We start from the raw sequence: 15,845 nt of genomic DNA on the forward strand, positions 1-15,845 counted from the left end.
ACTTTCTTAAATTTGTCAGGGACTATCACCAGCCAGGAAGTTCTCTCAGAGGGAACCTCCACCCACTTGCGATACAAGATGTTGTCTTTCAATTCCAGGGTCTGCCACTGAGCCCAATATGCCTTCGTTTGCGCCCCAAGGGGGGTGACCTCTTCCCCCTTAGGTCTTTGTCCCAATCGAACCCAATTGTACACCGGTCCCAGGACGGGATCCTCCTGCTGGTCCGTCCTCCACGCCAAAGTTCCAAATTCTTCATCTGCGGTTAGTGGCAAAATTGGCCCTTTCACCCGGGTTGCCCGGACGACGAGGATCGGGGCAGAATCGCCCAATTGCTCCCTCTCCTCGTGTCTTGCACAAAATTTACAGTTTTCCCCCAGACAAGGACGCCGAGAGAGTGCGTCAGCATTACCATGGGCCTTCCCGGCCCTATGGGTCACATTAAAATCGTACTGCTGCAACTTTTCCAACCACCTTGCAATTTGGCCCTACGGTTCCTTGAACCGGAAGAGCCATTGCAAGGAGGAATGGTCAGTTCGAACCGAAAATTTCCGCCCGTACAGGTACGGGTGGAAATGGTTCATGGCAGCCAGCATAGCCAATAGTTACTTGCGGGTTACGCAATAATTTCGCTCGGGCCTACTTAAGGCCCGACTATAATAAGCAATCACTCTCTCCACGCCCTCCTGTGTGAGAGACAAAACTGCCCCCAATCCTTCATGGCTTGCATCCGTGTCCAGGGTAAATGTCCTGTCATTAGTGGGGTAAGCTGGAACGGGTGCGGATGTCAAACACCCCTTCAATTTTAGGAAGGCCTCTTGGCACTCCCTTGTCCAATTAAATCGCGTCCCCTTCTCCGTAAGCCGGTGGAGGGGACGGGCCAACTCCGCAAATTTCGCCACAAAACGCCGGGAAGTAGGAGCAGCGTCCCAAAAATCCCCGCACCTCCTTGATGGTACGTGGTGCGGGCCACTCCTCTACCGCTGTAATTTTGCCTGGGTCTGTTTTTACCCCCTCGCGACCGATAACGTGACCGAGATAGGCCACCTCTCTTGCAAACAAGGTGCACTTACTCTGACTCAGCTTCAACCCTGCCTGTCTGACGCACCCAAACACCTGGTCCAAATTAGCTATCGCTTGGGAGAATGTCTTGGCATGTACTAGGACGTCGTCCAGGTATACCAGGCATGATTGCCATGGCATGCCGCCTAGTACATGTTCCATTAATCGCTCGAAGGTGGCGGGGGCGTTACACAAACCAAACAGCATCACAGTGAACGGATACAGCCCCTTACCTGTGGAAAATGCCGTTTTCTCCTTCCCTGCCCTGTCCATCTCCACCTGCCAATACCCACTCTTGAGGTCCAAAGTTGAGAACCAATTTGAGCCCGCAACGGCATCGAGGGTGTCATCAATTATTGGCAGGGGATACGAGTCCTTGTGTCACGTTGTTTAGCTGGCGATAGTCCGCGCAGAACCGCGGGGTCCCATCTTTCTTTTTGACCAGCACAACAGGTGACATCCAGGGACTTCCCGAGGGCTCGATGACACCTGCATCGAGCATCTTTTCTACCTGCTCGTCAGCATCCGCCCTCTTGCTCCAAGGGAGCCGTCGGGTGGGCTGACGAATAGGCCGGGCCTCACCGGTGTGGATCTGATGTTTCACCAGGCCCGTACGTCCAATATCCTCGGGGGACAAGGAGAAGAGATCCAAATGGGATCCAATCAGTTTGTGTAAGGCCTCCCTCTGGGTACCTCCCAACTCTACGCTACTTCGATTTACCATCTCACAAATGAGATCGGGCCAATTCCTATTACTTATTGAAGGCTCCCCCTGGGGCCGGCTCGGCTGGACGTTCTCGCCCTCACTAACGCGACTTCTCTAACTGGGGTGCAGCCAGCTGCCTTCGTGCCCCTCACTATAGTGCGTGGTTCTGTGCTAATATTAATCACTCGGACGGCCACCACCGGCCCGTCCGTTTTTACAAGGGTGCGGCCCACGATTAAACCAGGTATGGATCACGCTGCCACCGGTTCAACCAGGCCGCAGGACTCCTGCCATGTTGGGCGAGCTGACCATCGGGCCGGCGCTATGGCCTCGGTCCCTGGAGGGATGGTCACGGCCTCAGGAGCCTCCAGCTCCACCCTTTCAGCCGTGCTCACCCCCTCCAATGGTAGCTCTTCCACTCCCACTTGCAGGATCCCCCGGCTCAAGTCGATTTTACAACCGCTGGCAGTCAACACATCCAACACTATTAAGCATGGGTCGCACACCTCCGCCACCCAAACCTCTATCTCACTCTTTACCGACCCCAACTTGAGGGTCACAAAACCACGCGCTATGATCGGAGCCGTTGCCCCGGTAGCCAGTTGCAAACTATGATTTCCCAGACGCTGGATTTTACCCCAGCCGTCTGCACTCGAATTAAGGATGACAGGGCTGAAGATCGTGGCGCTAGCTCCCGTGTCCACAACGGCGTCTACCCCCACGCCGGCAATTTTGCATCGAATTGTCAAACTACCTGTTCCAATTTGGCCACAATGAATGACCTGTCGCGTCAATGAGGGCTTTTCTCCATCCCCTACTGCCGAACACCGCCCTGCATGCTCGGCACCTTCTAGTTTCCCGGGCACTGGCGGGGGGATGTCTGAGGTCGGCTAGGCCGATCTATATGGGGCGGAGTTGAGGGCATCGGCTGTCGGGGAGCGTCCCGGCGCAGAGCTCGACACTCCCACGCACGGTGACCCAGCCGAGCACAATTAGCACACCTCACCACCCCTTACCATCCGGTAAGGTGCTTGCCTCCGGAATTCCAAATTTCCCCCCCTAAAGGTCCGAATTGGTGTACTCTGCCGTGGCCCACCGGCGGGGCCGCCTGCCATGGTCCAGATCCCGCCAGGCACCGGTCCACCAACCTCCGAAACATGCTCTCCAGGTCAGGGCCCCCTTCGGGGGCGGGCCCCCTAGGGGGGCCGTCTCCCATCGCGGGCCGACGCACCGCCACTGTGTGGCGCTCGCCTCCCCGGGCCAGGGGCCTTGCTGCTTCCCAACGGGCTGCAGCGTCGGCCGCCTGTCTAATGGTCTGCGGGCGCCACATGGCGAGCTGTTGTCGGAGCTCCAGATCCGGAAGAGCCTGGATAAAGTGATCCAGTGCCAGGCTTTCCTGGGAACTCGCTGCCATGTCCGCGTGTGCGATTCCTACTGCGTGGCGGATGTCATGGGCAAGTTCCCCGATGGTCTCCTGGGGCTTGCGTTTTCGCTGAGCAAGCCAAGCTTTAACAAGCTCGCTCTGCTGTTCAATACCGAATCTATCAATTAAGGCCGCACGGAGAGCTAGCAGGGTGAGAGCACCCGGTGGTAAAGCTGTCAGCACCTCCACCTCCGCGCAGTGCCCCCACAAGGTGTACTCCACCTTCGTTTGGATTCCAACCGTTGCCACTACATACGTATTCGAACTGCGCCAGGTACGCCCTCAGATCACTCATGCCGTCATACGGCGCGAGTGGGACCTTGTGGGCACCCGAAGGCCGGACCCCGTGCGTTGCTCCTTGCGAGGTCAGCGCGGGGCCGAACCGTTCGAGCCCCCACAGTACACTATTCCCGGGGGGCTCGTGTGCATCCCCCGTCCCTCTAAACACTACCCCCGTTGGTGTCGATGCCTGGGTCGCCCCTCCGCAACCCGCTACCCACTCCATACCATACCCGCACACACTTGCTCACCAATGCCCCTCGCATTCCCCATAGTCGGACCTCCTTGCACACCTCCTCTTTCCACACACTCTGTACCTGTCGCACACCTTACCAGCGGCCTCTCACGAACGCCTGGGTCTAAACCAACACCCAAGCTCACTGAATCTCCCCTCACACCATATACATTTCCAAGTATATCGCCACTCACCTCGGCACCTCGTCTTCGCTCCTCCTCCGCCACCTGCAAACTCTTTATCTGGTTAGCAAGCACATCATCACGATTTGAGCACAGACCTTGTACATAATCCATCACTTCCTCCTTCAGCTCTTTTTTAGTCTCCCTCAGTCTCTTTTTAATTTCACTTACCACCTCTTCCACTTCCTCTAATTTTTGTCTCACCTCTTTTATTTCCCGGTGCGCCCCCTCGATTTCTTCCTCTAAGGCCACCTTGGTCGTCTCCATGTGCATTCTTACTTCCCGTTCTTTTGTCTCCATTGCCTCTGTCACCTCGTCCAACCTCTGTCAACCCTCGTGTACCATCTGACATTCCTTCTTAGTCGCTATCAGTTCTTTTTTTATTTCCTTCTGGGTCGCCTTCAACCCTCCTATTACCGCCGTATTCTTTTCCACCTGCTCCCCCAATTCCTTTTGTCCCACCGTCAGCTGCTCTACTCCCCACGTCAGGTCTTCTATTCCCCCCTGTAACCGAGCCGTACTATTCCTCACCTCTTTCTCCATGCGCTCCTCACCCCGCTTTACCTCCTCGCGTACCCCCGCGACCTCATCGCCCACTCCACGCCTTATATCCTCCCCCATCTCTTTGGTAGATGCCGCCCTCATCTGTTCCAAATCGTTCCTCTGGGCATCCAATTTGGTTTCCAACACGATTTTTACCTCCTCTATCTGGTTCCCCATCTGTTTAATTTCCCGGGCGGATTGCTCCCCTATTTCCCTCAATTTGCCTTCCATGGTGTTTTCTAACCCCCCTAGCCCATTCTTCACCCCTTCCATTTGGTTCTCCTGGGTGGCCATTCTATTTTCCAACTCCGTTAACCCATCCTTCATTTCCCCAATTTGATTACCCACGTCCTTCAGTTGGCCCTCCAATTTACATTCCAGCCCTTCCAACCTGTTGTCTAACCCCTCAAATTTATTGTCTAACCCCTCAAATTTATTGTCCAAACCCTCAAATTTGTTGTCTAACCCCTCAATTTTGTCATCTAACCGCTCCCCCATTCTACTTTCCAAACCTCCAATTTGGTTTCCCATGTCATTCCTTAATTCCCCAATTTGGTTTCCCATGTCATTCCTCAATTCCCCAATTTGGTTGCCCAACCGTTCACTGGTACCCCTCGCTTCGTCCCTCATTGCTCCCATTTGGCCTCCCAGTTTCTCACTCATTTTCTCCATTTTTGCATCCAGTTGGGTCAGGAATAATCTGAAGTCAAACCCGCTTAGCACAGCGGCCCCAACCACCACCGCGGGCTCGGCCTCCGCCATTTTGTGTGCCTGAACCCTCGTGCGCGAGACCGCCATCTTGTGCGTCTGAAACCCCCGCTACCGAATGCGTATTGCCTTCTTCCTCCCATTCCTCTCCGGGATCCTGGGTTGCCTCCAAACCCTCTTATCGCTCCCCTGCCGGCATCCGATAACCTTGATCATCCATGGCACGATTTAAATTTAGGATGTCACTACAATTTTGGCCGCTCATAATTTTGAGTGCGTTAAGCGCACTTCGGGTCCAAATCCCACTCCTGACACCAATTGTTACGGATTCCGAACGACGGCGCTCCCCTTACCAAGGGGGGTGACCTCTTCCCCCTTGTCCTTATACTGGCCGTCGCCGATCCTGGGGGTATGACATCACGCCCGGTATTAGGCCTATCCGTCCTATGACCTAAGTACCAGCGCTTCCCGGTACGCAAGGAAATACTCCCGCCCGTGCCGCAGTGGAATTGATGGATTGCGCCGAGCGAAGCCAACTGCGGCGCGAGCCGTTTAACAATGACAAACCCGATTATAAGCGTGGGCCAAAATCGCACCACAGGAACTCAATGGGGAAATCTCTAAAGCGATCGGATGAGAAAGAAACCGAAGTAAAGGGAGAACAGGTATTTATTAATTATTTACACAAACCAAAATCAAAGAGAAGAAAAGAAATGTAATTTACAGGGAAAGAAGACACAGTGCAATTCTTAAAAACAAGCTTAACTTATACCCACTGGACAGAACAAACAGACTCACACGAATAGGGAATTGCAGGTAGGATTGGCTGGAGGGAGAAGAAGGGTCTGTGCAGAACGGCAGGGCTGGAAGGTGCGGCGGGAAATCGCGGCAACGACGTCCGCTCCAGCTCCACGCTGGAAGTGAGCAAACGGTGACTCCACGCACTCGGCTTTGCACCGGCAGCTTTCCCAGGCACCTCTGCCTCCTGCGTTCTCTTCCACGTTCAGCTGGATCACGCACCTCCTCCACAGAACTCTTGATTCGTGCTCCCTCTCTCATCTGCTCCCTCAATCATCTGGCGGTGGGGGCTTCCCGTAACGGGTTATATAGCCACGCCCTACCAAGTCATGCCCACCGATTCCTGGTTGGTCGTAAGGGCATCCTGGCTCCACCTCTTGATGACGATGGGCGGGCCACGCCCTTCTTCTCCGAGCTGACCGCGTGCGTAATTGAGTCTGAATGCTGTTGGAAATGTAGGCTTTGGAGCCATCGAAAAGGGGATCTATCTTATTTGATTTGGTGCAACGTAAGATCGACTATTGGACACACAGCCTTATCTGGAACACAGAATAAGGATATAACTATGTTGAAGTCCTATGATTTGCTACGTGGTGCGATGGACTAACTAGGGGACGACCTTTGATCTTACCAATTGATGGAGTTATTTACAAAGAATTACTATTTACAGAGGGTGATATTTACAATAATTACACCAAGTGCAGGGTTTCCCAAATCCATTACAATATAAACAAAAGAGATATATACTCACAAAATAAAAAGTCATGTTCCATTGGTTGTATGCAAGACGAACATACGACGAATTCTTCTCGCAACCTCCGGTGGCAATTACTTTTGATGGATTCACATCAAAAGTTGTAGAATTTTTCTGGAGAGGAATGGAAGGAAGAGGGAATAATTGCTCTCAACCACAACCACCAACATGTAATCACTTTACAAACACACGAGGTAAATAAACGTATGCACAAAAAGTGAAGGAAAAAGAAGGAATACCTTCTTGTCAGAGGAAGTAATGACGAGCTCGACTCCCATCTGAGCCAGCAGACATATTTGGTTGTCTTTATCTGTGACATTGTATTTACCCTTCTCTGGCTTCGGTGGAGTAGGGGGTGTGGTTGTAGAGGGTGCAGTCGTGGTCTTAGCGGTTGTGGTCGTGCCATTAGTGCTTGCGGTTGTGGTCGTGCCATTAGTGCTTGCGGTTGTGGTAGTAGTGATTGTGGTTGTGGTCTTAGCGGTTGTGCTGGTGTAATTCTCAGAACATATGGAAGCTGCAACAAAAAAAACAAAATAAACATTCAAGTCAAATGCTGTGCAATAACACATTTCAACAAAAGGAATCTTTGGAACCATGAATAATGTCAACTTTTTTTTTCTTTTTTTTTTTTTCAATAACCCATTTGGGCAAGTTAGGAAAATTCACTTGCCCTAACTATCGGCCCGACTCTCCGCCAAAAACAATACAGTGCATATATACAGTGCATTCAGACCCTTTCACTTTTTCACATTTTGTTATGTTGCAGCCTTATGCTGAAATCGTTGAAATTCATTTTTTCCCTCATCGATCTGCACTCAATACCCCATAATGACAAAGAGAAAACAGGATTTTAGAAAGTTTTGCAAATTTATTAAAAAGAAAAAACTGAATATATATATATACTACTGTGTTCAAAAAGTATCCGACCTTTATTTTTCGTGCGTAAAAAAAAAGAAGCTAGGGAGGCGTTGATTGGTGCACGTATGTAGGCGATCCTAATGTACACGCGCGAATTTTTTCCCACCTGCAGAAGCTGTCATTCGACGGCAGACCGCCGATGAGTGAGGACATGTAAGCGAGCGCCGTCGGATTTTCGTTTTTGACAAAATGACGGAAAAACTTGAACAACGCTACTGCATCAAATTTTGTGTTTTTTGGCCTCGGGGATGTTGGATGCTTCCATTGTGATGACTGCAACTTGGTTTCTGGGTCGTACCCATAAACCCAGGACTCATCGCCAGTGATCACTGTGTTGAGGAAGCTGGGATCGCTGTTCACAGTCTCCAGCATGTCCTGTGCGATTTCCAAACGGAGTTGCTTCTGCTCAATCGTTAGCAGCTTTGGTACGAACTTCGCTGAGATTCTCCTGAAGCCCAAATCCTCCTTCATAATGGAATGAACGGTGTTGAATCTTGCGGATCGTTTCCACTTGGGAATCGCCAAGCTTTACACAAAATTTGATGCAGTAGCATTGTTCAAGTTTTTCCGTCATTTTGTCAAAAACGAAAATCCGACGGCGCTCGCTTACATGTCCTCACTCATCGGCGGTCTGCCGTCGAATGACAGCTTCTGCAGGTGGGAAAAAATTCACGCGTGCGCATTAGGATCGCCTACATACGTGCACCAATCAACGCCTCCCTAGCTTATTCTTTTTTACGCACGAAAAATAAAGGTCGGATACTTTTTGAACACACTACGTGTGTATATATATATATATATATATATATATATATATATATATATATATATATATATATATATATACATACATACATATATGTATATGTATATATATATATATATATATATATATATATATATACATACATACATATATGTATATGTATATATATATATATATATATATGTATATGTATATATATATATATCTATATATAAAACTCGCTGAAAGCAGCCGGCGTTGCCCGGGTTATTTTTGAATGAATTTACTGATATAATTCAGCTTTTACTCACGGCCGTAGAAGAATGACTACTATAATTCAGCTCAGCTTTCAATTGTGAAATGGGCCCGGCCCGGCCGAAGCAGCCTCAACCGGCCTCGCCACCTGACCTATAACCTTCCCAGGGCCCGTCCCGACATTTTTGGTTCTTTTTGAATGAATTTACTACTATAATTCAGCTTTTACTCGTGGCCGTAGAAGATTGACTACTACAATTCAGCTCAGCTTTTAATTGCGAAATGGGCCCAGCCCAGCCAATGCGGCCTCGACCGGCCCCGCCACCTAGCCTACAACCTTCCCAGGGCCCGTCCATTTTTAGTTCTTTTTGAATGCATTTACTACTATAATTCAGCTTTTACTCGCGGCCGTAGAAGAATGACTACTATAATTCAGCTCAGCTTTTAATTGTGAAATGGGCCCGGCCCGGCCGAAGCAGCCTCAACCGGCCTCGCCACCTGACCTATAACCTTCCCGGGGCCCGTACCGACATTTTTGGTTCATTTTGAATGAATTTACTACTATAATTCAGCTTTTACTCGTGGCCGTAGACGATTGACTACAATAATTCAGCTCAGCTTTTAATTGTGAAATGGGCCCAGCTTGGCTGAGGTGGGCCTCGACCGGCCTCGCCACCTAGCCTATAACCTTCCCGGGGCCCGTCCCAACATTTTTTGTATTAGAGGTTTCCTCCTATCTTTCACCGTTCAGGAGATTAGCTTGCGCAGACAAACAAACAAAAACTTTCTTTTATAATATAGAGAGAAGAGAAGAGAGAAGAGATATGCTTATAAATATAGGAGAATATCTCAAAAAGTTGTGGACAGATGATTTTGATTAAATGTGATTTTGTATTGCGATTTTCTGGTCTACTCTGGGATACAAAACGTAAACCGTTCACTTGGCGGAGCTATGCTCTCTACTGAGTGCCATTCTAGTATTAGTGTTCTCCATATTCTCATAAAGCTTGTTGAAAATTTGATGAGAAAAGCTCAAATGGTAAATAAATAAATAAAAAAGTATGCACAGACACCAGACAAGCGATTGCAAAATCACCAGACAAGCGATTGCTAGTGGGCACGCACCAGGCGAAAATGTATTGTTTGAAACACCAAATGGCTGCAGCTGCACATGTGATGCAATCAGTGTGACATTCTCCCCTGTCAGCAGCTCCTCAGCACTGTTGCACTTGTACGACTCATTGAAATGTGCAAGGCGGTAGTTTGGTGTGTCACGTACCTTAAATGCTGGAAAGAAGGAAACAAGGGAGGGATTAGAAAGAAATATGCAATGTTCCAAACAGATAACAAATGGCAGAGAAGCCAGAATACTCGTATTTAGAATATTCTTATACTTATGGCTAGCAGAGTCAGTATTGGTGGGTTTTGCTCACTCACAATTAATGGCTAATTACGTTTTTCAACAGACATTTCCTTCTGCAGGAACACTTAGATTTGCAGAAGAAACAATGGAAGATGGCATACTTGAACAAAAACAAAAAATGGTTATCAAATCATGGGATAGATAAGCAAGCGACTTTAAGGTGAATGCATTAAAACTAGAACAAAATGCTTGAAAAGCAAAGTGCCCCTTCAGGATTCAACATCACACAAAACAATAACCAATAGTGAGTTTTAGAGATCGAGAATAAGTGTGTTTACAAAAGCTGAATAATGACGGCAAAAGGGCAATGTTTTGATTGAGCTACAGTAAACCCTTGTTTTACGTGGTGGTTGTGTTCCTGGAAACCCACGCGTAAACCAAATCCACATAAAATAAAACGAAGAGCCGATGGGAAAAATAGGATGAGGTTCCTCTCACCCGTAAAAACTCACGCATCATGTGCAGGAGCAGCTTATGAGTTACTGTCATGCGTGGCTAAAACCAGAGCATTCACTACCCCATGTGTTTTCTGCGCATTTCTACTTTTGCCAGATACTGGACTCGTTAATGCCATAACATCTACCCAGTGATGCAGCACTTTCACCTCGACCAAGCTTATCCAAAACCTCCACTTTCCATGTCAAATACATCACTTACCTAGACTTTTGCACTTGCTTCACCACCAGCAACGATTTTCATCTTGAGAGCCATGGTTAAAAATCACCAAGGGCAATTATAACAGAAAATAAAAGAATCTATTACCATTCCACGGCATTGGAATACCGAGAGATAGTCGACACGGAGAGATAGATACAGTACTGTAGTGTAGTGTATGCATCGTGAGTCTCAGTTAACACCCGCACCCTAGAGTGCACACAACACCACGGCGGAGGAAGAATACCAACCCGCACTGGGGGAAAAATACCTGCGTAAAGATATTTTACATGGTCATAACAAGAAAGAGCAGAGATTTAAGGCCCACGCCAGGACGTGTTTGTAGTTTGTGTGCTGTTTAGTAGCTGCTGTGTTTGTGTGGTTTATTGATAGCATAGATTTATATTCAATCCAATATGGCTGCCAAACCACATGGCCGATAACATTTTTTTTTCTCCACCAATTTATCCCTAGATGATGGTCAAGAAATTTCATCCTGATCAGATGAAGATTTGTAATTGTCAAATTATGATGTCATAATGGAGAGGATTGGAGGCACTTATGACATCATTAACATGTCATTCCCCATGAGGAGTTCTTTACAATGAGCCACATGTCATTTTATTCTATGCAGCGCTTTCAGAAATAAAAAGGTGTAAAGTTTTTTTTCCGTTTTTTCCAAGATGGCGCGTGTACCACGTGACCTATGTCACAGTTATCATTAAAAAAATTATACAGGAGGAGGCGCAGCTATGGTGAAAATTTCCTGTTAATTGGACCAACAGTTGCAGAGAAAAGCATACCTATTCTATGCGGACAAACAGACAAAAACAAGCAAATGGACCCAAAATGCAATACCCTCTCCTCTGGCGAGGGTAAAGAAAGATACCATTACGTTTGTGGGGGTAAACAAAGAAATACCTTAGGAAAGTTTGAAAGGTGTAGATTAGAATGCTCCGTATGCAGCGGAGAATCTCGATGTATTAAGTACGCTGCCTGTCCGGGTAAGAGCGTTTGCATGTCGCCATAAGGGGTTTGGCTTTGTGATAATTAATTCTAGGGCTTAAAGATTAATTCCCCAGTGTATAATTTGCCTCCTGTGGTCTTCCATTCGGTTGTATTACATTCGGCCAGCCAGGAAATTGAGGGGTCAGTAAAACTATAGCGCTGTAATGGGACTCATTCGCTCACCACACCGCCATGTCCAACAGAAACAGCATTTGCTGATCGACAAGGGAACGATGTCACCCGAACATTCCAGAACAGAGATTTGACTCCGCCCCCGACGACTCGTAACGAAGCCACGCCCCAGCCTTCATGATCGGTGGAGGTGCGATGGGATGATTTAGTAGCGCTCGGTGATTGGATAGTGTGACGTCAGTGGTCAAACATTCGAGAGCTGAAGGGAAAAAAAAGACGCCGTCTCGCCATTATGATCTCTTTTTGTTCTGGCGTTCGTTAAAGGCAGACACATTCTGTCCTGGCTTTGCGTGAGGGGAACTGCTGCGTTTTCGTGCCCGTGTGCGCTCGTGGGGTGATTTCGGAGCCTTTGTAAACTGTTAGCATTATCCAGGAGGAGATTGGCGCAGCCGTCGAAGAGGGGGTAATAAAGCGACGGTTCAGGGAGCTCGTGACGTCTCGGGCAGAGTGGAGAGCGAAAGGAGGCAGTCTGCACTGATTGCCCCATGTTCGTGGTGCAGCGAAGGAGCGACTCAGCGCCCTCTTGATCCCGTCGACGCTCAGGACATTTGCTGACCTACGGGACCCGCTCAACGACAACCAGGCACCCGAACATCCTCGTACAAACTCAAAGCTTTGTGCCGGCCAATTATAAGTGCATTTTATTTTCTTTTATCATTCCCTTGTCTGTATGAGTCGGAATGGAGGATCCTCAACCTATAAATTTTAGTTTACCTCACCTGTCATTGTCTTTTCATTACTGTAAATAAATTTATATTTGTCGAATTTTATTTTTCTTGTCTTGTTTTGTTTGTTTGTGGGTTCGGATTAACCCCATGTGGCTTTGTTTAGGTAAGGACCTGGCTGCCTCCGGTCCCACGCGAACCATAAAACTAAAAGGAACTGCCATTAACTCGGTTGGATGCCCCAGGAGTAAAAATCTGTTTGGCTGTCACCGGTGGTCTCAATCGCCGGCGACAACAATACTTCACTTATCAATACCTGCGTAAAGATACTTTACACGACCCGCAATGAGGGAAAAGAGACCGAATCCATGTAAAAACAGAACAGCTATACAAATAATTAGATGTGTAAAGTCAAAACCACGCAATCCAAACCTGCATAAAACAAAACAAGAGTTCACTGTATTGGAAATAAAGTATAACACACCCAGTATTACATTACCTTTTTTTAAAAATGCCTTAATTAAAAGGATTTGCTTTGCAATGCTCATATCGTCCTGCACTGAGCTACAAATGATCCAAAGGAAGTCGATGCATGCAAACACCAACATACAAAACTAGCCAAGTAGAGCTGATAAGACTAGTACAACAGTTGCAGAAACAATAAACTCCACCTCACAATTATTGATGGCAGACATTAATAACATCAGGACATCTCTCTATGGTAACACTTGCTTGTACTGAGGATGACATTCAAAAACCAACTTGTCTAAAGTGACATCTTCAGTATAACACTTTATCTTCTTAAAAAGCAATCCCCCTATTTACACATCCAAATCAAGTAGCAATGAAAAGTGGTTGTTACTAATCGAGTGACTGTTTTATCTCAGATCCCTGAGAGCAAGGTTGGCAAGAGGTGCCCAGATGTAACGTAAATGCTACCTATCTTATTGTAGTTTTGGCTGTGCTTTATATAGCACGACCAATAACCAAAACCTTTGAGGGTGACTGGTTCAATGTAAAGACCGAAGCAGAGCTTTATGGCATTAGGTTTGGCTATCAGATCCAAGCTTATCCCTTGGAAGATTCAGTAGTCTTTTTAACATTGGTTCAAAACACAAACTTATGAAACTCACGAATCACAATACTCTTGGCAGTCGTGTACTTCAACTTCAAATCAATTGCTGCAATGACGGATATTGTATTTTCCTGCAGAATAATCCAAGGTACATATATTACAAAGTGTCTCATATAATAAAAGTATATCAAATATAATTTTATCAATAGGATAAATGATTAAAAAAGGCAACAACAGTAAATAAAGAAATGAATTACGATAAACACCATACCTGAGCTACTACCCAAATTCACGCTGACAGGATTAATCGTGTAGACAGTAGTTCCTAGTCTTCCTGCCATCCCTCTGTTATGTGCTTCGATTTCCTTTACCATATTTATTTAACGCCAATGTGCCTGGTGTCATTGCGTGCATGCGGCCGATGACCCCTGGCCTTGATTCATGACACCCAGAGCACACAAGCCTGGAGGTCAGGAGGGATGAAGTGGTGGAAAATGCAGCCAATCGAGGGGGGGGGGGGGCGAGGTGCAAATAGGCGCAAGTATTTACAAATAATTTTAACGTCACATGCTGGGGGTTAAAAGGAGACGCCCAAGAGTGCTGTGTTAGTCAGTTTGCCAGTGAGATGGAGTCTGCAGGCTATGCTAGTCTGGGAAGAAAGCAAACGGGTGCAGTCTGACTGAGTCTGGAGAGTTCAGCAGTTTCGGAATTGCGCTGGAAAAAGTCCACCTCCGCTCCTGAACATCTTGCCTCATACGCTCGCAAGCAAGATCTGATGGCACAGCATCATTCCCGGGTGCCTCAGGTTGAAGGGTGAGAGAAGAACAATCATCCTCTATTCTTTCCTCCACCCTCTGCCCACACCCTCACCGTCTCGAACCCATGCCCTCCCATGTCCTGTACAACTTCTGAGAGTAGTCTCCTTACTTTTAAGGAGGCAAGGAGGTATGTGACGAGTTTAAGCGGGTATCGTATCGTCGGGTTCTTCTTCTTATTCTCCTACATGATATATTTTTGTGTCCCTCCCAGTTTTTAATTAAACCATGATTTCTTCATCCATTCGCTGTGGTATTTTGGCTCATGCATGGACGCACCACAAATGTTGTAAATTACACTGGTCAACAAAATTTTAAAAGTTTTATGGTTCTAGTATATTTGGAGGTGATTCTCACCAACATGAACCTGTACATTTCGATTATGATATCCAATTTTCACGAGCACATCCAGTTTTTGAGAACCAGTATACCATAGGAATACCACTTCATTTGAAATTCACAAACCTCTTGTTGACCCTGAGAAGGTATTCTTACCACCACTTCATTTGAAACTTGGTTTGATGAAGAACTCTGTGAAGGCCATGGATCAAGATGGTGCTGGCTTCCACTACTTGCTAATGAAGTTCCAAAGCATTGTATCTGAGGCCAAAGTAAAGGTGGGTGTTTTCAATGGTCCTCAAATTCGTCTTGTACTCACTAATCAGGACTTTGTAACGAGACTATCTGAGCTGGAAAGCGTTGCTTGTGATAGCTTTGTGGCTCTTGCTAACAATTACCTTCGAAATTTTCGAGCACCAAATTATGAAGAGCTTGTGGACAAGATGTTGGAGTTACCAGGCGCTCGGTGCTCAAATGTCACTCAAGATACATTTCTTCCATTCTCATCTGGACTTCTTTCCACAAAATCTTGGCAATGTCAGTGATGAACATGGAGAAAGGTTTCACCAGGAAATTGCCATCATGGAGACTCGATATCAAGGCTGATTCAATCCAAACATGATGAGCGACTACTGTTGGACTTTACAGCGTAAAAGTGATTGCTCCTACAAACGCAGAAGTAAAGTTCCCCAAGAACTTTTAATGTGATGTAAATAAAAACTTAAAGTTCATATAATTTTTTGTGATATTTTATAAAGTTCACATTCTTTTTGGAGATTTACATTTTTTTATGTGATGTAAATAAAAACTTTAAGTTCATATTATTTTTTGTGACAATAGACTTATTGAGACAATCAAGAAATTCGCATGCTCTCAAGATTTTTTCCACACTTATGATGTACTACGTCAAGGTTACGTGATAACGAAATTTTAAGGTCAGATTCGGATTCGTGGGCACCAAATTAGTTAGAAAAAGTTGAAAATAAGTCAGAACCAATTTGGCTGTTGACCAGTGTTATTCTTGGGGTACACAAGCGAGCCAAAATCTTGGCACGAAAAAAATTGCAAC

At 46.8% G+C, this 15,845-nt stretch overlaps 1 protein-coding gene across 1 annotated transcript in view; it reads right to left on the minus strand.

Annotated features, from left to right (window-relative positions):
- The window catches only part of LAMP1 (lysosomal associated membrane protein 1), a 104,569-nt gene that overhangs the window by 44,564 nt on the left and 44,160 nt on the right, over positions 1 to 15,845 (minus strand). Inside the window, exons 4-7 of the mRNA XM_078783237.1 lie at positions 13,681 to 13,753; positions 9,731 to 9,892; positions 6,927 to 7,201; positions 6,685 to 6,801 (exon numbers count right to left, since the gene is read on the minus strand). Coding sequence (XP_078639363.1) covers positions 6,685 to 6,801; positions 6,927 to 7,201; positions 9,731 to 9,892; positions 13,681 to 13,753 — 627 coding nt within the window. The remainder of the gene's footprint in view (positions 1 to 6,684; positions 6,802 to 6,926; positions 7,202 to 9,730; positions 9,893 to 13,680; positions 13,754 to 15,845) is intronic.

Source organism: Myxine glutinosa, chromosome 8, assembly GCF_964187855.1.
Source record: "Myxine glutinosa chromosome 8, kmMyxGlut1.1, whole genome shotgun sequence".
In the NCBI taxonomy this organism is placed as follows: domain Eukaryota; kingdom Metazoa; phylum Chordata; class Myxini; order Myxiniformes; family Myxinidae; genus Myxine; species Myxine glutinosa.